Source organism: Canis aureus, chromosome 13 (assembly GCF_053574225.1).
Source record: "Canis aureus isolate CA01 chromosome 13, VMU_Caureus_v.1.0, whole genome shotgun sequence".
In the NCBI taxonomy this organism is placed as follows: domain Eukaryota; kingdom Metazoa; phylum Chordata; class Mammalia; order Carnivora; family Canidae; genus Canis; species Canis aureus.
In genome coordinates, this window is record NC_135623.1 from 24,203,513 (window position 1) to 24,226,640 (window position 23,128).

A 23,128-nucleotide genomic window follows, 5' to 3' on the forward strand; every position below is an offset into this window, starting at 1 on the left:
GTTAAGATGATTCGTTCCAACTCTCTGAAGAAAGTCCATGATATTGTGATAGGGATTGCATTAAACATGTAAATTGCCCTGGGTAGGCATTTTCACAATATTAATTCTTCCAATCCATGAACATGGAATATTTTTCCATCTCTTTGTGTCTTCCTCAATTTCTTTCAGAAGTGTTCTATAGCTTTTAGGGTATAGATCCTTTACCTCTTTGGTTAGGTTTATTCCTAGGTATCTTATGCTTTTGGGTGCAGTTGTAAATGGGATTGACTCCTTAATTTCTCTTTCTTCAGTCTCATTGTTAGTGTATAGAAGTGCCACTGACTTCTGGGCATTGATTTTGTATCCTGCCACACTGCCAAATTGCTGTGTGAGTTCTAGCAATCTTGGGGTGGAGTCTTTTGGGTTTTCTATGTACAGTATCATGTCATCTGCGAAGAGAGAGACTTTGACTTGCACTGCTGGGGATCTACCCCAAAGATACAGATGCAATGAAACACCGGGACACCTGCACCCCGATGTTTATAGCAGCAATGTCCACAATAGCCAAACTGTGGAAGGAGCCTCAGTGTCCATTGAAAGATGATGGATAAAGAAGATGTGGTTTATGTATACAATGAAATATTCCTCAGCCATTAGAAACGACAAATACCCACCATTTGCTTCGATGTGGATGGAACTGGAGGGTATGATGCTGAGTGAACTAAGTCAATCAGAGAAGGACAAACATTATATGGTCTCATTCATTTGGGGAATATAAAAAATAGTGAAAGGGAATAAAGGGGAAAGGAAAAAAATGAGTGGGAAATATCAGAAAGGGAGATAGAACATGAGTGACTCCTAACCCTGGGAAACGAACTAGGGGTGGTGGAAGGGGAGGTGGGCAGGGGGTGGGGGTGACTGGGTGACGGGCACTGAGGGGGGCACTTGACGGGATGAGCACTGGGTGTTATTGATATGTTGGCAAATTGAACACCAATAAAAATTTTATTTTAAAAAGTAAATATATAAATATGTATGTATGTATGTACATACGTACATACCAAAAAGAATAAAATACCCAGGAATAAATTTAACCAAGGAGGTGAAAGACCTGCACTCTGAAACTATAAAACAATGATGGAAAAAAAAAACTAATGCTGATACAAACAAATGGGAAGATATTCCATGCTTATGTACAGGATGAACCCATATTGTTAAAATGTCCATACTACCCAAAACAATCTACAGATTCAATGCAATCCCTATCAAAATACCAAAAACATTTTTCACAGAACTAAAACAAATAATCCTAAAATTTGTATGAAACCACAAAGGACCCCCAATAGCCAAAGCAATCTTGAAAAGAATAAAGCTGGCAGTATCACAATTCCATATACTGTAAAGCTGTAGTAATCAAAGCGGTATGGTACTGACAGAAACAAAGACAAACAGACCCACAGAACAGAATAGAGTCCAGAAATAAAGCCATGCCTTCAAGGTCAATTAATTCACAAGAAAGGAGGCAAGAATATACGATTGGGAAAGACAGTGTCTCCAACAAAGGATGTTCAGAAATCTAAACAGCCATGTGCAAAAGAATGACTGAACCATTCTCTTACACTACGCACAAAAATGGATTAAAGACCTAAAAGTGGGATCCCTGGGTGGCGCAGCGGTTTGGCGCCTGCCTTTGGCCCAGGGCGCAATCCTGGAGACCTGGGATCGAATCCCACATCGGGCTCCTGGTGCATGGAGCCTGCTTCTCTCTCTGCCTGTGTCTCTGTCTCTCTCTCTCTCTCTCTCTCTCTGTGTGACTATCATAAATAAATAAAAAAATTTAAAAAAAATAAAAAATAAAAAAAAATAAAGACCTAAAAGTGAGAGGTTAAACCATAAAACTCCTAGAAGAAAGCATAGCTAGTGGGATACCCGGGGGCCTCAGTGGTTGACCATCTGCCTTGGGCTCAGCGCATGATCCCAAGTCCAGGGATCGAGTCCTGCATTGGGCTCCCCACATGGAGCCTGCTTCTCCCTCTGCCTGTGTCTCTGCCTCTCTCTGTGTTTCTCAAGAATAAATAAATAAAATGTTTTTTTTTTTAAGAAAACACTACTTCAGATACATGTATGGGCTTTTTTGCTGCACTATTTATAATATCTGAGATATGGATGCAACCCAAATTTCCCTTGATAGATTAATGAACAAAGAAGAATTGGTATATACATACACTAGAATATTATGCAGCCATAAAAAGGATGGGAAAACGTGGATGGGCCTAGAGGGTATTATGCTAAGTGAAATAAGTTAGACAGAGAAAGACTAATACCATATTTCCTTTATATGTGGAATCTAAAAAGCAAATGAATAAATAAACAAAAACCAGAATCACATCTACGGATACAGAGAACAAAACAAAGATTGCCAGGGACGAAGGGGGCGGGCAGGAGGACGGGCAAAGTGAGTAGTGGGGAGTGGAAGACACAGGCTTCCAGTTATGGAATGAGTCAGTCACGTGAATAAAAGACACGGCCCAGGGGATCCCTGGGTGGCGCAGCGGTTTGGCGCCTGCCTTTGGCCCGGGGCGCGATCCTGGAGACCCGGGATCGAGTCCCACGTCGGGCTCCCGGTGCATGGAGCCGGCTTCTCCCTCTGCCTGTTGTGTCTCTGCCTCTCTCTCTCTCTCTCTCTCTCTGTGTGACTATCATAAATAAATTTTTAAAAAATGTTTAAAAAAAAAAAAAAGACACGGCCCAGGGAAAATTGTCAATGGTTTTGTGACAGTGTCGTATGGTGACAGGTGGTGGCTGTGCTGGCGGTGAGTGCGGCACAACGTGTAGAGCTACAGCATCACCATGTGCTACATTTAAGACTAATGCCAGCTACTGTATCAATGATACTCAAACTCTAAAATATATAGAGTTTTCCAACCTATGAATAAGTTATATATTTATATTTATTGACATCTCCAATTTCCTCAGCCAAGTTTTGTAGTTTTCATTGTATAGGTCTTTCGCCTCTTCTCTAGCTTTGTCTCTATTAAATGTTTTTGTCACTTGTAAATGGTACTTTTTAATACCAACGTCTGATTGCTACTAGCAGTTGCTTATAGTAATGCAAGATTTTTGTATATAGATCTTGTATTTTGAAATCTTGAAAAACTTAATTCATACGTCTAGTAGCCATTTTTATAGGTTTCATTGAATTTTCTACATAATCATTTCATATCTCATGACAATCTTACTTCTGTCAGTCTAGATGCTATTTTTTCCTCCGCCCGATTGCACTGACACTTCCAGGAAAACGTGGAATAGAAGTGGGTGAGAGCAGACATTCTTTTCTTGTTCCTGATTTTAGAGGAAAATCATTCCTTTTCACCAGTATGATGTTAGATGCAGGTTTTTTAAAATGTCTGCTACAGATCAGAGACGTTTCCATCTGTCCTCAGTTCCTAAGAACTTTTCTTATGATGAGTGTTAGTTGGAATACAGTTTCTTATGTACAAATACAGCATGCACTAGGTTTTTATGTGCCAATTTGGGTACATAACTACATCATCTAATATAGTTTAAATGGGGAAATGTCAAATTTTCTTTAAAGGAAATTCATAACTGGGCTTGACTTTTTACCATATAAGATCTTATGAATTACAAATCTTCATCTTATTTTTTGTTTTTTAAAGATTTTTTTATTTATTTGACAGAGTGTGCACACACAAACAGGGGGAGCTGCAGGCAGAGGGAGAGGGAGAAACGGGCTCCCCACTAAGCAAGGAACCTGATGAGATGTGGGGCTCAATCCCATGACCCTGGGATCGTGCTCTGAGCCAAAGGCAAATGCTTAACCAACTGAGCCACCAGGGACTTCTCTTATTTTTTTAAAGATTATTTATTTTAGGTGGTGAGGGCAGAGAGAGGGACAAAAAGAGAGAGAGAGAGAGTCCTAAGAAGACTCTGTGCTGAGTGCAGAGCCCAACCCTGAATCAAATCCCACAACCCTGAGATCACAACCTGAGCCAAAACCAAGAGTCAGATGCCCAACTGACTGCACTACCTAGGCACCCCATTCTTTTCTTTTTATTTTTTTAAGATTTTGTTTATTTATTCGTGAAAGACACAGAGAGAGAGGCAGAGACCCAGGCAGAGGGAGAAGCAGGCTCCATGCAGGGAGCCCGACGTGGGACTCGATCCCAGGTCATGCCCTGGGCTGAAGGCAGGCGCTAAACTGTCGAGCCACCCGGGCTGCCCATTCTTTTCTTCTTAAATTAATATTTCTTTTCTTTCTTCTTGTACATTTTTGGTTGACACATCATTCCTTGATGGAACAAAGAGGAATATATGGAAGTAAATGCATTTTTTTAAAGATTTTTAGTTTTAAGTAATTTCTATACCCAATGTGGGGCTCAAATTTACAACCCTAAGATCAAGAGTCACCTGTTCTACCAAATGAGCCAGCCAGGGAACCCAATAAATGCATTTTTAATTAAACATGTTTGATTTAATTTAATTTAATTTAACTTAATTAAGTAGTTCCAAGTTAAGAATTGCTTAGAAAGTATGGCTCCTTATTAAGATGGATTTTTATTAAATTACAATTTTTATTAAGGCTTATCCTTAGTGTATAGTATTCAGCAGGCTTCCCCAGAGTTCAGATAAAATACTCTTTATTGTGACCTCGAAGGTTCTTGATAATCTCATAGTGCTCATCTCTTCAGCCTTATATACCATTTTCTTCTGGATGACCAAAATTAACCTTTATTACTTTTGAAAACTCCATAATCATACCTGTACTTATGTGGAATTCAATTCCCCTAGATTTGCGCATGGCTTGTTCCCTTAGTTTAAAATATCACATCCTCACAAAAGATACTCTCTGGCCATCTTTTTTTTTTTAAGATTTTCTTTATTTATTCACAAGAGACAGAGAGAGAGAGAGAGAGAGAGAGAGAGAGAGGCAGAGACCCAGGCAGAGGGAGAAGCAGGCTCCCTGCAGGGAGCCCGGCGCGGGTCTTGATCCCAGAACCCCGGGGTCACGCCCTGGGCTGGGGGCAGGCGCTGGGCCGCTGAGCCACCCGGGCTCCCCTCTCTGACCATCTTCTCTAAGCTATGTCCTATCATCAGGCAGGAGAAAAGATGAACACTTACCATTTATCTTGACGTGGATGGAACCAGAGGGCATTATGCTGAGCAAAATAAGTCCATTGGAGAAAGACAGTTCTCATATGGTTTCACTCATATGTGGATGACTGGAATGTCATCAGAGGGAGAAAAACCAGGAGAGATTCTTCACCATAGGAAAGAAGCTGAGGGCTGCAGAGGGGAGGCGGGTTGCGAGGTGGTGATGGGTGACGGGCTCATGACTGAGGAGCACAGGGTACTATACGCACCTAATGAATCACTGACCTCTACCTCTGAAGCTGATGATGTACTTACTACATGTTGGCTAATTGAATTTAAATCAAAAATTAATCAATGAATTATGCCCTATTCTGCCACTACAAAATTTATATTGATACTAAGTAATACAAAAGGAAAAGTGGAGAGTATCTTTTTTTATAGCTCTTTGTGTTTATCTCCTTATAAGCTGTCTCTCCCAAGAATGTCGTTTCGCAGTCTGGGATATCATAGAGGTAAATCAATGGGTGAGTAAACGTGCCAACCCCAGATGCCAACTGATTAGTCCTCGATCCAAGAGTTGGGCCTGGGACTGTCCTCGGATTCCTCTGCGTCTCTTTACCTCAGTCTCTTACAATCACCGGCTTTGCTCTCCGTCTGCTTTCACTTCCCCTTGGCTGTGCACGCATCTCAGCCTTCCTGCACGTGAGACTAACCCAAACTGCAATGCCCCTAAGTGTTGACTTTTTTTTTTTTTAAGATGTATTTATTTGCGAGAGAGACAGAGAGCAGAGGGAGGGGCAGAGGGAAGGAGAGAGAAAATCCTCAAGCTGACTTTCTCCCGAGCACTGAGCCTGACACGGGTCTTAACCCCAGCACCCCAAGATCATAACCTGAGACAAAATCAAGAGTCGCAGGCTTAACTGACTGAGCTACCCAGATTACCCCGGGAGCTAACCTTTCTTTACTTATCTATTTGAATTCAAGCAGCCGCCCCAGTCCCTGAACCCCAGCAGAGGACTCTGCAGCCGCCCCTGGAGCCCCCTCGCCTCCCAAGGTGCCGTCCCCCCAACTTCCCACCCCAGCCCTGGCCTTCCCCCTTCCATGGGCCATTTCCACGAGGAAAGGGAATCTGATTGTATGTCCCTCCACTCTTTGCACCCCTTTGCTGATGCAAGTTGGGGTGACGATCCACTTCCTGCTGGCCCTGGGGATCATAGCCACATGAGAACTGGGCAGAGAAGTGGCAGGAAGGTCCTTCCTGCTGTCCAAGGGATCGCTGATGACTATGACGAAAAGACACTAGTGGAGGTGTCCAGAAGAGGGGTGCCTGCAACGGAACTGTGACTGAGCATCAGGGGAGAGGTAACCCAGAGGGCGACCAGTGCAAGGACGCGTGCCAGTTCCTGGCAGAGACTGCACTGGCTAAGGAAGCAGCTGGGAGGTGCATGGGTTTTAAGTGCCTTTGGCTTCACGGAAGCTTAAGTGAGGATTTCCTTGCAATGAGCAGAATTTCCCTCTGTCTCTTGCCACAAGTTTAAAAACCTCACAGCTTGCATAATGTAACCACTTGGGCCCTGCATTACACTTGGACTAACTCCTTCATGCAATAAACTAAAAAAGAGCCATGAATTAATTAGTTAATCCAAAGAGCCAAAATAGAGCACATCATTAGTCTCAGATGTAGCTAATGAAATAACTCATTACTTTCATACAACACCCAGGACTCATCCCATCTCATGCCCTTCTTAAGGGCTAACGACCTTTTTAAAAATGTAAGCCTATTTCCAGTATGTTCATATTCTTGCACAGGTAAGAAAGGTAAGAAGAATATAGTCTAGTCCTTATTTTTTAAATGGAGGCTTTCAAAACTGATGCAGGAAAAGAAACTTCTATTATCATGAGTGCTTGAGTCACAGTACTCACTGTAACTTCTTTCGCTTCCCCAAAAATTAATATAAGATTTTTATTTATGTTACATATTTATCTAAAATAGTGACTCTACAAGATCAGTCTGTGGATTGGTGCTGATAGAGATGCACTAGAATCACCTGAGTAACATTAAATGGGAATTTCGGGGGTCTACTTCAAAGACTCTGATTTAGGAGCGCTGGAATAACACCTGAAAATCGTGTTTTTCTTTTAAAAAGACCCTCAAACAATTATGAGACACAGGTTTGGGAGACAGTGTTTCAGATCATTTTAGTCTTTTGGATGTCAATTAAATTTGTAAAACTTTAGTTCAGTTATGACTTATAGACTGGTACTAATTTCCTTTAGTATGAGCCAAAAATTGTGGATGTACTTCTATTAGAAGTAGACTTTCTAGCCAAATGATCTCTGCTTTAAATGTAAAAATGGATTCATGCAATAGAAGTAAAAAAAAAAAATCATGAGGTCAAGGATTAGGTAAGGGATCACAGGTAAATGAGCAAGCAGTTATTGGAGGGCAGAGTGGGAGAAGAGTCCAAAGTTCAGACATCCAGATCACTAAATTCAAGTTACCACCTATGAAGTCCTGATTCGAAGGCAAGGTCTGGTTTAATTGGGGCTACTACTGTCCTTAACTCGGCAGAAACAGATGAATTTAAGTCTGCATCTCTAGGTACAAATGAATAAAGACCTACTTTTAAGTGGGAAGATGTGGAAAAATAAATATCATGATCTTGGTCCACTCATGAATGTTCATTTGTCTTGACTAATTTCTCCGCACATATGAATTTTTCTCAAGGCAGCTTTCATGTCTTTGTTCCGTAGACTGTAGATCAGTGGGTTTATAAGTGGGGTCACTGATGAGTAGAACAGGGTTATAATCTTCTGTATCCCAGCTGGATTCGCAGAGGTTGGGCTGATGTACATAACCATGATGGATCCATAAAAAAGAGACACAACAGCCAGGTGGGAACCACAGGTAGAGAAGGCCTTACGTCGGCCAGCTGCTGAGGGGACACGCAACACTGCTCTGAGAACCAGGGTGTACGAACCAAGGATGAAGAAGAAGGTGATGAAGATAATGAGAGAGCTCAATAGAGAACAGGAAAGCTCAATTCCAGGGGCAGGGATGCAGGACAGGGCCAGAAGAGGACCGGGGTCACAGACAAAGTGGTCAATGGCGTTGGGGCCACAGAAGGGGAGCTGTGTGATAAAATAGATAGGGATCGGATAGCAGAGGAAGGCTGTGACCCAGCACAGGGCCACCAGGTTCATGCAGAGGCGGTTGTTCATGATGATAGGATAATGGAGAGGCTGGCAGATGGCCAAGTACCGATCAAAAGCCATGAGGGGCAGTAAGAGGGTCTCATTGATGCCCATGGAGAAGAAGAAGTAGAACTGGAAGAAACAGGCTGTGAAAGAGATGGTTTTGGTCTCAGATAGGAAGTTCTGTAACATATTGGGAACGGTGGTGTTGATGTAACAGATCTCCAGGAACGAGAAGTTGGCCAGCAGAAGGTACATGGGGGTGTGAAGCCTGGGATCCAGCTTCACTGCACAGACAATGGCCCCATTCCCCATCAGTGTCAGGATGTAGGACACAAAGAACAGCAGGAAGAGGAGGATCTGAACCTCTCTGGAGCACGGAAAACTCAGGAGTATGAATTCAGTCACTGTGCTGACTCCTGACACATTCATGGCTTCCTAAGGGGCAGAGAGGAAAAAGTGACAATGACAAAGATGACCTTATTCTTTAATCCTCAGAAATATTTCCTTTTTGGAGATCCCTAACTCCCTCAGATTCTATTATTCCATTAAATAAATAGCTACGCTGCTGAAGATTATAAACCTTGGGTAGGGCTTGGTGATCAGACTTTAGATATTTGTATTTTCTTATTTCTCTCTCTGAACCTTCTCGCATTAAAATGCAGGATGTTATGCAATAAGCAGCTTGGAGAAGGTTGATGGCAGTGCTCACAAATGTAAGTAGGTATGAACATCATGTATTCGTTTCTATAGATTAAGAGAGATAGACCCTTACTACCGGACAGAGTTTACTTAATTACTTACTTAAATTACTTAAATGTTTGGAATTAGAGACCCAGATGTTAGGCATCAGAAGAGGGAGAAAGGTGACAACACACGGAAACCTTCTGCATTTCACCGTTATTCTGGATCAGTGTTGAATTGTAGGTGTCAGTGTCTAAAGTTATCTGACAACTGAGACAAAAATCATCAAACATACCATCCATTCTTCAGCGTTCATCATGGTTTGTTAACTCGATAAAAATTGGAACCCCCAGACATCTACGTGATGGCTTTCATATCACTTCCATCTTCTACCTGTTGAATTCAAATGCTTCTGTAAAACCTTGGTCTAGGTTGAATCCCTACTTATAGGTCGAAAAACTGAGCAATGCAACTGGCATATTATTTAAGGATTTTTGAGGGTTTTGCCTGAAGTGTCACACAGTGTCCCGGAAAGGCCTCCATTCTTCTGGGTTAGGGATGGATGCAGATGCTCACAAATGTCAGATACTGCCCAGCAGAGGCCTCTGGGAACCGAGAGCAGTGTGGGAGCCATAACCCCTCCCTCTGACCAAGATCCCCCTCCTACTCCCTTGCCTAGTCTAGATGTGGAAGGTTGGCATTGCTTTGGGAAGTTGAAGGAGAATCTTCGCGAAAACTTCCTTCTCTGAGTAAGTCTTACGTGTCGTGTGATTGCCATGGTGAGACAAGCAAAACAAAGCCTGTGAAGTTGCCTACGTTTCTGTTGTTAGTAGTTTGGTCTTAATTTATTAATTTATTTCAGAATCCCCTCCACAGTGAGGGACAGACCTGGTTCTGACCGGATGCAGCTCCTGGTTAAGAAGGACCAACTCTCCCTTCTTCCTCATCCCCATCTCTCGGTTCCCTGACAGCCAGGCCTCTCAGGTGGAAAGATGAATCTCCTTACATTCTTCAGGTGACATGAGGGGCTATTGTTTCCAGGATCACACAGGGGCGGCGGAGCTAGGAGGCCTACCTGAGGACTGTCCTACACTTGTACCTCCTCTGAACCCACCTCCCCGTAGGTCTGGCAGGTCTGACTTGTAATCCTCTGTTTCCAGGGCAGCAGAAGGCAGGCACGATGGAGAACATGGGCTCCTTGGCAGGCAGCAGCCCAGAGAGGGCGCTTGCATTGCTGGACACTTCTGGCTTGGAGAGAAATATTGGCTCCACTACAGACTTATCTATGTTTCTCTGAAATCTGATTCCTCCTACGGGATAGTGTCTCCTGTGACTTCCAGTAGTGAGAATTGATGAGCAAGGATAGTCAGTTATATCCCCAATGTTCCCTTCCCTCAGGAGGCCCTTAATTGGCCTTTGGGACTCAGTTTCCCCAGTGTTGATCAGATACTCCCATGCAATTCTTAGAGCAGATACTTATTTTGTTGTATAGAACACGTTGCCCTTATGATAGTACCAGCACTATAGCAACACCAGCTTAGCTGGATTACCAGCTGTTTATCTTGTTCCTTTATATTCAATTTTATTCATTTTTTGAGTTTTTAATTCTCTTAAGTGTCATTATCAGAGTTCTCAATCATTCCTGTTGACTCATTCCAAGGCTTAAAAAGGCTTATTCCCTTTGGTAACAGCCTGTCTCTCTTAGGTCAGCACTGTATTTTTCGTATGACACTGATAAGTAAATTCCACTTCATGGTGAAGAGGTCCTAGGAGCATAGACCATGGGGTATGTGATGAAATGCCAAAGTTCTAGAAAATACCTCTCTATCTAGTCCTTGAGAGTATTTCCAACTATTTTTAGCTTTTTGTGTGTCCCCAAAAGCTGATATGAATGCTGAAATTTCTTGCTTCTTTTAACAAGGCGTTGTTGAGAAAGGTGTCTGAAACTTTTGGTCCCCTTTGTTTTCTTTCTTTCTTTTTTTTTTTTTTTTTTTTAGGTGTAATTGACATATTACCTTATTTTAGTTTCAGGTATAGGACACAACGATTTGATAGTTGTATGTGTTGCAAAACGATCACCACAGCCAATCCAATGAACATCCATCACCCTACATAGTGACAAGATATTTTTCTCATGATAAGAATTCTAAGATCTACTCTCTTACTTAGCAGCTTTCAAATATGCAGTACAGTCCTATTAACAACAGTCGCCATGCTGTACATTGCGTTTCAAGCCTGTACCTTTGGATACTCTTTGCCTATTTCATCCACTCCCAACCCTCACCTCTGGCAACCGTCAGTCTGTTCTATCTGGAGCTTGATTTTAGGATTTTTGTTTTGTTTTGATTTGATTTGATATTCTACATATAGGTGAGGTCATAGGGCATTTATCTTTCTCAGTCTGATTTATTTTACTTAGCATAATACCCTCAAGGTTCATCCACGTTATTGCAAATGGCAAGGTTTCCATCATTTCATGGCTCCACTCCTACATATACATTATGTTTTCTGTATCCATTCATTATATCAGTGAATCGACCATCACTTGGGTTGTTTCCATCTCCTGGCCTTTGTAAATAATGATGCATTTACATGGGGGTACAGATATCTCTTGTAAACAGTGATTTCATTTCCATCAGATATGTACCCAGAAGTAGAATTGCTGAATTATATAGTAGCTCTCATTAATTTTTTTGAGGAAACGCCATACTGTTTTTCATAGTGGCTGTACTATGTACATCCCCACCAACAGTGTATGCAGGTTCTTTTTCCTCACATTCTCACCAGGCCAGTTGTCTTTTTGATGACCATTCCAACAAGTGTGAGACTGTGTGTCACTGTGGTTTTGATTTGCATTTTCCTCATCATAAAAAGACTTGTTAAATATTCCTTCATTTTATTTAATGGAAAGTAATAAGGTAGTAATAAGGAAGGTAAATACCAAGTATAATCTCATTATATATTGGGGATTAAATAGTCCTAGTTAATACTAAAAAAGAACAATAAATTCATTAATATGATGTGCTGTATAAAAAGAGCATGGATCATGTCTCAGGCTGACCTCTATTTGTACTATAGCTCTGTCATAAACTCAACTGTGTGATCCTTGGTTTATTATTTAACTTCCTTAATCCCCAGATATTTAACCATAAATATACTAGTTAACTGTGGAAGGAGCCTCGGTGTCCATCGAAAGGTGAATGGATAGAGAAGCTGCGGTCTGTGTATACACTGGGATATTCCTCAGCCATTAGAAATGACAAATACCCACCATTTGCTTTGACGTGGATGGACCTGAGGGTATGATGCTGAGTGAAGTAAGTCAATCGGAGAAGGACAAACATTATATGGTCTCATTCGTTTGGGGAATATAAAAAATAGTGAAAGGGAATAAAGGGAAAAGGAGTGAAAATATCAGACAGGGAGACAAAACATGAGAGACTCCTAACTCTGGGAAATCAACAAGGGGTAGTGGAAGGGGAGGTGGGCAGGGGGTTGGGGTGACTGGGTGATGGGCACAGAGGGGGGCACTTGGCAGGATGAGCACTGGGTGTTATGCTATATGTTGGCACATTGAACTCCAATAAAAATAAATTAATTAAAAATAAAAATAAATTAAAAATAAAAATAAAAGCTAAGGAAAATAAATAAATAAATATACTTGTTTTTTTCTAAAAACATACTAGTTTATCCTGATTCAGTTGTGAATTGTGAAAACTAAATAATAATGTATGTAAAATGCCTACAATGCGGTAAATACTCAATAAATGAGAGTCTTAAAAATTTTTATAAATAAATAAATAAATAAATAAATAAGAGTCTTCCCCTTTTCCCTACTTTTGTGTTAAACCTCACACAAAATTTTCTCTGGAAGAAATATTTCTGTTATTTCTGTTATTTGTAATTTCTTATTTATATGAAAGAAAAAATTCATGCATAGAATGAATATGTGTATATTTTGTGTATATTTTGTGTATATTTATGTGTATATTTATACTCTACCCTTTCTGCAAAATAAAATATGTAAACCAAAAATTTAAATCTAAATGAACATAGCTAGGAGTGACCATGGGAGAAGAAAGAGATAGAGTTGTATCATAAAACTTAAGTTTAAGAAAGCTTTCACAACAGAAAGAAAGCAAGCTATCATAGCCAACATCACACTTAATCATGAGAAACTTAGTTTTCCACTAAGATCAGATACAAAGCAAAGATATCACTTCTCACCACTCCTTTTCAACATTGTACTGGAAGTCCTTGTTGATGTAATAAGACAAGAAAAGGTGTACAGATTGGGGACACATAAAACTATCGTTTTTCAAATGACATGATTGTCTATGTAGAAAATCTGAAAGAACTGTTCAAGTAGGCAGTTAGTTTTTAACAGGGTACCTGGAAGCCAGCAATAAGGAGGTCATGACCAGCTACCAGGAAAGTCAGAGACCTGTTCTGGCACACTCCACAAAAAGCCAGATCAAATGAGACAGGCTCAAGATGGTGGGTCCCAGAACAGGAAACCCCTGACCAAATTAAGAAGAAAAACTGTGAAACCCTGCATCCTTCCCACAAGTAATGAATATTCCATCCCCTACGTAACAACTGTCAATAAAAAACAGAAATCCAAACCCCACAGAGTGCATCTCTCTTTCTAGAATTTGCCCGTTCTCATTATCTCAAGAGTGTATTTTTTCAGTTTAATAGACTTTCTTGTTTGTGTTGCTCATCTGCTGTGTTGCATGCCTATCCCTGAATTCTTTTTTGAGACAAGACCAAGGACCTTCAGCAACATCTTTGGGCATGGACTGGGTCCAAACTCTAGGGCCCAGGATCTCCCCAGTTCATCCAGCAACAGAATCAACAAAAAAATTTCTGGAACTAATAAGTGGTTATAACCAGGGTGTAGGATACAAGTTCAACATACAAAATCAACTGCTTTCCTATATGCCATCAATGAGCAAGGGGAATTTGAAATTAAAAACATGATACCATTTACATCAGCACCTCAAAAAGTGAAATTATTACATATCTAAACAAAATATACATAAGAACTATGAGGAGAACAAAATCAAAGGAGAACTGAATGAATGGTGAGGTAGCCAACATTCATTAATAGGAAGATTCAGTACTGTCAAGATGTCAGTTCTTCTCAACTTGATTGACAGATTCAACACAATCCCAATTAAAATACCAGAAATTATTTTATAAACATCAACAAACTGATTCTAAAGTTTATATAAAGAGGAAAAGACCCAGAATAGTTGATAGAGTATCGAAGAAGAACAAAATAGGCAGACTAACTGGAACTAACTTTAAGACTTACTATAAAGCTACAGTAATTAAAACAGTGTGGTACTAGCAAAAGAAAAGACAAATAGATCAGTGTAACAGACTAGATCACCCAGAAATAGAGTCCCAGAAATACAGTGAACTGATCTTTGACAAAGGAGCAAAGGCAATACAACAGAACAAAGGTAGTCTCTTCAACAAACGGTGCTGGAACAACTGGACACTCACATGCAAAAAAAAAAAAAAATGAAGCTAGATTTGAACCTTTCATCCTCCACAAAAATTACTCAAAATGGATCATCTAAGTGTAAGATGCAAAATCATAAAACTCCTAGAAGATAAATAGGAAAAAAATCTAGAAGATCTTGGGTACGGTGATCCCTTTTTAGATGCCATACCAAAGACATAGTCTGTTAAAGAAATAATCGATAAGCTGGGCTTCGTTAAAATTAAAAACTTTTGCTACGCAAAAGACAATGTCCAGAGAATTAGAAGACAAGTCACAAAAGAGGAAAATCATTTGCAAAAGATATATCTGTTAAAAAAAACTGTTATTCAAAATATACAAAGAACTCTTAAAATGCAACAATATGAAAACAAACAATCCAAACAAAAAGTGGGCCAAAGACTTTAACAGATATTTCACCAAAGGAGATATCAAGATGGCAAATAAGTAGGGGCAACTGGGGGGCTCAGTGGTTCATCTGCCTTGGCTCAGGTCCTGATCCCGGGGTCCGGGGATCAAGTCCCTTACTGGGTTCCCCGCATGGAGCCTGCTTCCCCCTCTGCCTGTGTCTCCGCCAATCTCTCTCTCTCTGTGTGTCTCCCATGAATAAATAAGTGAAATATTTTTTTAAAAGATGGCAAATAAGTGTATGAAAATATGTTCCACACCATATGTAATCAGGGAAATGCAAATTAAAATATTTAGATACCACTACACACCTGAAGATATCCAGATGGCTAAAAGACATGTGAAAAGAGGCTCAAAAAAAAAAAAAAAAAAAGAGGCTCAACATCACTCCCTCATCAGGGAAATACAAATTGAAACCGTGATGAGAGGGGTCCCTGGATGGCTCAGTTAAGCGGCCACTTTGGCTCAGATCATGATCTGGAGACTTGAGATAAAGCTGCATGTTGGCCTCCCTGCTCATCAGGGAGTCTGCTTCTCCTTCTCCCCCACCTCCTGCTCCTTCTCTCTCTCTCTCTCTCCCCCTGTCTCTCTCAAATAAACAAATAAAATGTTTTATTTTTTTTTATAAAATGTTTAAAAAAAAAAACAACCATGATGAGATATCACCTCACACCTTTCAGAATGGCTAAAATTAACAGGTGGCTGTTAATGGCTAAAATGAACAATTAAAGAAACACTGGGTGTTAGCAAGGATGCAGAGGAAGAGGAACCCTCTTATACTGTCCATGGGAATGCAGACCGATGCAGACACTCTGGAAAGCACTATAGAGGTTCCTCAAAAAGTTAAAAATAGGGCTACCTTACAACCTGCAATTGTAATACTAGGTATTTACCCACAGGATACAGAAATATTAATTTGAAGGGATGTATGCACCCCAATGTTTACAGCAACATCATCAACAGTAGCCAGATTATGGAAACAGCCCAAATGTCCATTGATTGATAAATAGATAAGGAAGTGAGATATATCATTTATATATATGTACATACATACATATATAAAATAGAATATTACTCAGCCATAAAAAAGAATGATATCGGATGTGTGAAACATTTGATGGAGATTAAGTAGGATTGGAGGAGTACCAGGTGTTTTATGTAAGTGATGAATCACTAAATTCTACACTTGAAACTAACACTATAATGTATGTTAACTGGGATTTAAATTAAGAACTTTAAAAAAAGAAATGAAAAAATAAAAAAAATTAAAATTAAAAAAAAAAGAAATGAACCATCAAACAATGAAAAGATATGGGAGAAGCTTAAATGCGTTTTACTAAGGGAATAACAACCTGGAAAGGGCTACAGCCTGTGACTCCGGTGGTTAGAGTCCAGAAAGCGCGAAACTAGGGAGATGGTGAAAGGATCCACCTGAGTAAGGGGTCACCCAGTGACCCCCCCGGACCCCGATGCCCCTGGGACTCTCACCCCCCCAGGACCTCCCCAGGTGACCAGGTGACAGCACCTCGCCCTGGGGGCTGCCTGGGGCTCGGGAGGCCGCCTCAACCCCGGACCGCGGGCCCCCTAGAGGGGCGCACCTGCGAGCCCCAGGCACCTGCGGCCTCTGCACCCTCTGCTCGGTGCACCTGTTGCGCCACCCCAGCTGCTGCCCGGCACTGGGGCTTGCAGCCCTGAAGACTCTGGCTTTCCCTCTTCCCCTCCTCCCCCTCCTCCTCCTTCTCTCCATCCTCTCCTTCCTCCCCATCCTCCCCATCTTCCTCCTCCTCCCCCTCCTCCTCGTCCTCCTCATCCTCCCCCTCCTCCCCGTCCAGTTCAGTCATTTGAGTGTCCAGCTCTTGGTTTTGCCTCGGGCATGATCTCAGAGTCATGGGATTTAGCCTAATGTTGGGCTCTGTGCTCAGTCTGGAGTCTGCTTGTCCCTTTCCTTCCCTCTTTGTCCCTCTCCCTTCACTCCTCCCCCTCTAAAATAAATAAAATCTTTTTTAAGAAGACACAACAAGAAAACTACTGCCAATATCCCTGATGAATTTACATGCAAAAGTTTTCAGTAAACTATTAGGAAACCAAATTCAACAATCTATTAAAAGGATCAGACACCATGATCAATTGGGAATCATCCTTGGGATGCAAGGATGGTTTAACATAATTAAATTAATATATGTGATACACTACATTCATTAAATGAGGAATAAAAACCATATGATCATCTCAAGAGATGTAGAAAAAGCATTTGGCAAAATACAACATCCTTTCATGATTTAAAAAAAAAAAAAACTTTTAAAATGTGGGTGGAGAAGAAACATACCTCAACATAGTAAAAGCCATATATGCTCACACCAAACATCATTCTCAATGGTAAAAGGTCAAAAGTTTTTCTGCTAAGGTTAGAAACAATGTCAGAAACATGCTTACCATTTCTATACAATGTAGTACTGGAAGTCCTAGCCAAAGCAATCAGTCAAGAAAACAAAATAAAAGGCATCAAATCAGGGGGGAGAAGGTAAATTGTTTTTGCAGATGACATGATCTTATATATATAGGAAATCCTAAAGACTCCACCAAAAAAACTATTAGAACTCTCAACACATTGAGTAAAGTTGCAGGATACAAAATCAACATATGAAGATCAGTTATATTTATGTACACTATGAAATATCTGAAAAATAGATAAAGAAAATAACCCCATTTACAATAACATCAAAACAATAAAATATTTAGGAAAATATCTAATCCAAGGAGGTGAAAGATCTACACACTGAAAACTTTAAGACTTTGATGAAAAAACTGAAAAAAGGTACTGATAAATAGAAAGATATTCCCTACTTACAGATTGGAAGAGCTACTGTTGTAAAAATGTCCATACTGTCCAAAGTCATCAGTAGATTCAACACAATCCCTATCAAAACTCCAATGGCATCTTTTCACAGAAATAGGGAAGAACCCTAAATTTGAATGGAACCATAAAAGATCCTGAAAGACCCTGCGTATGCAAAGAAATCTTAAGAAAGAACAAAGCTGAAGGAATAACACTTCCTGATTACAAGCTATACTACAAAGCTATCGTAATCAAAAAATATGGTATTGGCACAAAAATAGATACACAAACCAACCGAACAGAATCAAGAGCCAAGAAATAAACCCTCACAAATATGTTCAACTAATATTTAACAAAGGAGCCAAAAATATTCAATGGAGAAATAGTGTAGGTCAGTGAGGTCCTTGAGTATCAAGTTCACATACAAACTACCCCAGGAACCAGCAATGAAGATTTTCTCATTGATCATCACCATCACCATAAGAGTCATATTTTAAAGAAGTGGTTTAAGAGGCCCCTCAGAAAACCTCAGTTTTTTTAAGAAGAAAAACAAAAGACAGATGATACAAAATCTCTTCTCATGTTTGAACTGATTTCAAATTCCCCACTCTTAGAAAGTGAAATCATAATGCAAACTGGCAATTTGACCATAGTAGGTGAATAAATGGCTCCTGCCATCTTGGATTTCAGTCACACAAGGTAGTTCCAGGTAATAGGTAATTACCAACCACCTGGTCATTACAGTGAAAGACTCCAGAAAAAATGTAGTGTGTTTAACTTTAAAGTTATCAAGAGGGCAGCCTGGGGGGCTCAGCGGTTTAGAGCCACCTGCGACCCAGGGCGTGACCCCGGGGACCTGGGATCAAGTCCCACCTCGGGCTCCCTGCATGGAGCCTGCTTCTCCCTCTGCCTGAGTCTCTGCGTCTCTCTGTGTCTCTTATGAATAAATAAATAAAATCTTTTTTTTAAGTGACCAAGAGAACATAGTTTCATGTTTCTCTGTTGCAACGCTTCACTTAAGCATTTATTCACAAACATATTTCAGTTTCAGAATTTGAGTCATGGTCAAAACTTCCATTTATTGCACTAATCCCCACAGAGGATGACTCTCTAATGGAATATAATCTCCACATTAGAAAGCCTCCTGAAATTTCTTCAGTTTTTCCCCTGGATTCTCTGTTTTCTACAAAACAGAGCTAAGCTACTAGGAGCTAATCTACTAAAACCTGGAAGAGCCCCAAAGATTGGAAAGAGGATGCACTCCAGGGAAACATGAGAAAGCCACTGAAACCACTTGGGGAGAGACATCAAGTTTCAGAGTAATCCCTGAGAGGGGTCAATCCCTGAGATTAAACACCCCTTTGCATGCTAAAATGTCTCAGTAAACACCTAGAAAACAAGCTTCTAGAGCCTCCAGAAATTAAGGCAGTCCAGTGGAGCACATATAATGCCCTTACCTGGAGTTTTCATCACCAAAGCCAATGAGGAGACAATGCCTTTCTGTTCAGCTCCACTGTGTCTATCCCTCTTTCCAGGCTGAGCCAGGAAATCCATGATCGTATGTACGAGAAAGGGACTAATTGTCCATATTACAAGCACTGCTGTGATATACTGAAGGCAAGTGAGGGACATTTGAAGGAGGCTATTTTTTTTAAAGATTTTATTTATTTATTTATTCGTGATAGACACAGAGAGAGAGAGAGACAGACACAGGCAGAGGGAGAGGGAGGCTCCCAGGACTCTGGGATCATGCCCTGAGCTGAAGGCAGACGTACGGTCACTGAGCCACCCGGCATCTAGGAAGGAGGCTATTTAATCAAACTACTCTCTCCAGATGGCCACCCAGGAATGGTGAATTTATTGGTTAGTTGGTTGGTTTCTTGTACTAGAAAGAAGTGTATGGAAAAGCTAGTCTCCTAAGATTGTGGCTCATATAGTGGTTTATGGATGCCAAAAGCATGAAACAGCATTATTAATGGTATAAAATGGTAGATTTGCCCCTCTAATACCCTACCTATCCCCAGCTAGTATTTTGGAGGCTTTCAAAGGTGAAGCCACACAGAACTTTACAGAGTCAGTTTAGTCCATCAGTGGTTAAAATAAAAACTGATTACCCCGGTTTTGCCATTAAGCTCCCCACCCTGTGATTATCCCATTACCTACCAACACTTTGACTGAGGTTATGGGGAAAATAATGTTTCTGCTAATAAATATTACCGGGTTTGGAGGTAGAAAAAAAAATGAAATTAAGTGTGAAGTTGTTGGTGTATAATGGAGAGGGTCCTAACCTGTTATTCACATTAAGCAGGCATGGTCCATTCTTCAGGAAGAAGGATAGGAGGCACAGATCTCAAGATTCTGGTTTCTAGTTTGAATTTGTGGGCCTGGACCTAGTTCCTGATCTGTAGCAGGAAACTTATTTATGCTTAATAAATAACAGTCGGAATTATCTGTTGAGCACCTTATTCAGTGAGGGTGGTAAACAAATGACTTTCAAGTTCAACATCGATTGGAAAACTGGACAATTTTAGAACTTGGGTGCCCAAACCTCCTTTTTATGCTTCCTTAAAAACCACCAACAGGAGACTAGTCGTATTGAAGCCCAAATCTCTGTTGTTATTTGCCTTTCAAATTTCTTTATCTTCCATTACTGACCAAGTTATAACTAGTGACTTCCAATAGATAAGGCAAGAGGTCTGAATTTAACCAAAAACACTCAATATTGAAACTACCATTTTTAAGGCTCCTAGTGCTTTTCAATACTAATTAATTTACAAGATTATTCTGTTGCTTTAACACAAAAATTGGTATTTTTGTTCAATTCTTAAATACTACTGAAAAGTACATGCCTATTGAAATACTTGAAAATATCCTCTCCCTTTCAGAAAACAAATTCCACCCGATAAAAGTGCAGATAAGACCCCATTCAGCCTCAGATCCCTTTGTTTTTATCATCCAAAATTACTTCCAAATGAACTAAAACTTTGTGTTGAAAACATCATTTTCTTTATTTTAACTAGGCAGGATCTGAACATGAAAAATAAGACAGTTCATTTTTTATAGTATGTGCAAAATATATGAAAATAAACACTTGCAGGAATGCCTGGGTGGCTCAGCGGTTTAGCACCTGCCTTCGGCCCAGGGCGTGATCCCGGGGTCCCGGGATCGAGTCCCACGTCGGGCTCCCTGCATGGAGCCTGCTTCTCCCTCTGCCTGTGTCTCTGCCTCTCTCTCTCTCTCTGTGTTTCTCATGAATAAATAAATAAAATCTTTAAACATAAAAATAAAAAATAAACACTTGCAAACAGAGATCATTGAAAATAATATTCCCACTTATCTTTTAGAGCAAAGATACTTAATATGGTTTGTCTTTTGTGAATTCTTTAGGTGTCACACAGCTGTTAGAGTGATATTTTAAAAGAAAATCTTTAAGGGACAATTTAAGGACAGCCTTGAGTCTCGACTGTAGTAATGTCTGTAACAATTAATTCAGTTGATTATACTATTCTGGAAAGCCAATGATCTGGAGTAAGTTTTAGCTCCATGAGTAATTTAACTAAAATTCAACTAATTTTGTTCTGTTGCCAAAGGTTTAACCACCCTCATATCAGCTGTCCTCAAAATATTTGCTTTTTTTTTTTAACAAGGTGTGTTGAATAAGAGAAAGTGGACGAGTTTGTGCATTGAAGACCCATAATTAACTTTAGGGAAACAAACCAAAATCATACAAGATATTCTTAAGAATTAAAGAAAACATAAAAGAAAGAAATTTAAAAGAAAGAAAGAAAGAAATTTGCCTGGCTGTACCACTGATGTAGAAGATTCTTGCTGCATTGGATTCTAGCAAAAGAATATAAGATTTAGAACTACGATCAATTCAAAATAAGGTGGGATTTATTCTCATCTCGTCTCAAAATATCTCACATTTTCCTGCAGAGCTTACATGCCCTTCTCACAAAAGCTCTCAAGGTGAGTAGGGAGCAGAGAGATTTGTGGTGCACTCATGTCTGTCCTCCTAGGTTTAAGACCCATGAACAGGTCAGCGACACACATTCACGTTGTAACCGAGTTTGTCCTCCTGGGATTCCCCGGTTGCTGGGAGATACAGATTTTCCTCTTCTCCTTCTTTTTGGTGGTTTATGTCTTGACCCTGCTGGGAAATGGAACCATTATCTGTGCAGTGAGATGGGAGCCGCGATTACACACCCCCATGTACTTTCTGCTGGGCAACTTCGCCTTCCTTGAGATCTGGTATGCTTCCTCCACTGTTCCCAATGTCCTGGCCAACATCCTCTCCAAAACCAAGGCCATCTCATTTTCTGGCTGCTTCCTCCAGTTCTACTTCTTCTTTTCCCTGGGCACGACTGAATGTCTCTTCCTGGCAGTAATGGCTTATGATCGTTACCTGGCCATCTGCCACCCACTGCACTACCCCACCGTCATGACTGGGAAACTCTGTAGAACTCTGGTGTCTCTCTGCTGGCTCACTGGATTCCTTGGCTACCCAATCCCCATTTTCCTCATCTCCCGACTCCCCTTCTGTGGATCCAATATCATTGATCACTTCCTGTGTGACATGGACCCCCTGATGGCCCTGTCTTGTGCTCCAGCCCCCATTACTGAACTTATTTTCTACACTCAGAGCTCCCTTGTTCTCTTTTTTACTATTATGTACATTCTTCGATCCTACATCTTGTTACTCAGAGCTGTTTTTCTGGTCCCTTCTGCAGCTGGCCGGAGAAAGGCCTTTTCCACCTGTGGTTCTCATTTAGCTGTGGTGTCTCTTTTTTATGGGACAGTCATGGTAATGTATGTGAGTCCTACATATGGCATCCCAACTTTGATGCAGAAGATTCTCACACTGGTATATTCGATAATGACGCCTCTCTTTAATCCGCTGATCTATAGTCTTCGCAATAAGGACATGAAACTCGCCCTGAGAAACATCCTGTTTAGAATGAGAATTAGTCAAAACTCTTGAGCCGAAGATGTTCAGACTTCCAAGTTCTAATAAAGAATAAGTTGGAGATGTATAAGTTTTTTAGTGGCCTTTTATTTCTTACCCTAATTAAAAGTTCTTCTTTTTCCCTGGAAGTGTGTTCAGCTTAAATACTGACACTGACTACTAAAACCTAAATTCACGGCAAGTAATTTTTCTGAAGGCTATCATTATTGGAGTGATTAAGTGGGACTGCTATATGAGAGAAGTTAGATTTCCTGAAAAATTTACCTTCATTTTTAGGACAAGTCTAATGACCTTTACCAAATAGTTAAAGGTGTAGTGACTTTTTTAGCAGTTTTGTTGATGTATAATTGATACACAAAAGGACTGCACATGTTTAATGTACATTAAAGGTGCAGTGGATTTTAACTAGCCATGAGACCTTTCTATAACTTTTAGC

The 23,128-nt window shown here is 40.4% G+C and overlaps 2 protein-coding genes across 2 annotated transcripts; one reads left to right on the forward strand and one right to left on the reverse strand.

Annotated features, from left to right (window-relative positions):
* Positions 1 to 7,773: 7,773 nt before the first annotated feature.
* On the reverse strand, positions 7,774 to 8,718 carry LOC144281580 (olfactory receptor 11H6-like). Its single transcript, XM_077844390.1, has one exon. The coding sequence runs from the start codon at positions 8,716 to 8,718 to the stop codon at positions 7,774 to 7,776; it is 945 nt and encodes a 314-aa protein (XP_077700516.1).
* A 13,035-nt stretch (positions 8,719 to 21,753) lies between these two features.
* On the forward strand, positions 21,754 to 22,707 carry LOC144281581 (olfactory receptor 11H4). The gene has a single exon (XM_077844391.1). The coding sequence runs from the start codon at positions 21,757 to 21,759 to the stop codon at positions 22,705 to 22,707; it is 951 nt and encodes a 316-aa protein (XP_077700517.1). The 5' UTR covers positions 21,754 to 21,756.
* Positions 22,708 to 23,128: the final 421 nt, after the last annotated feature.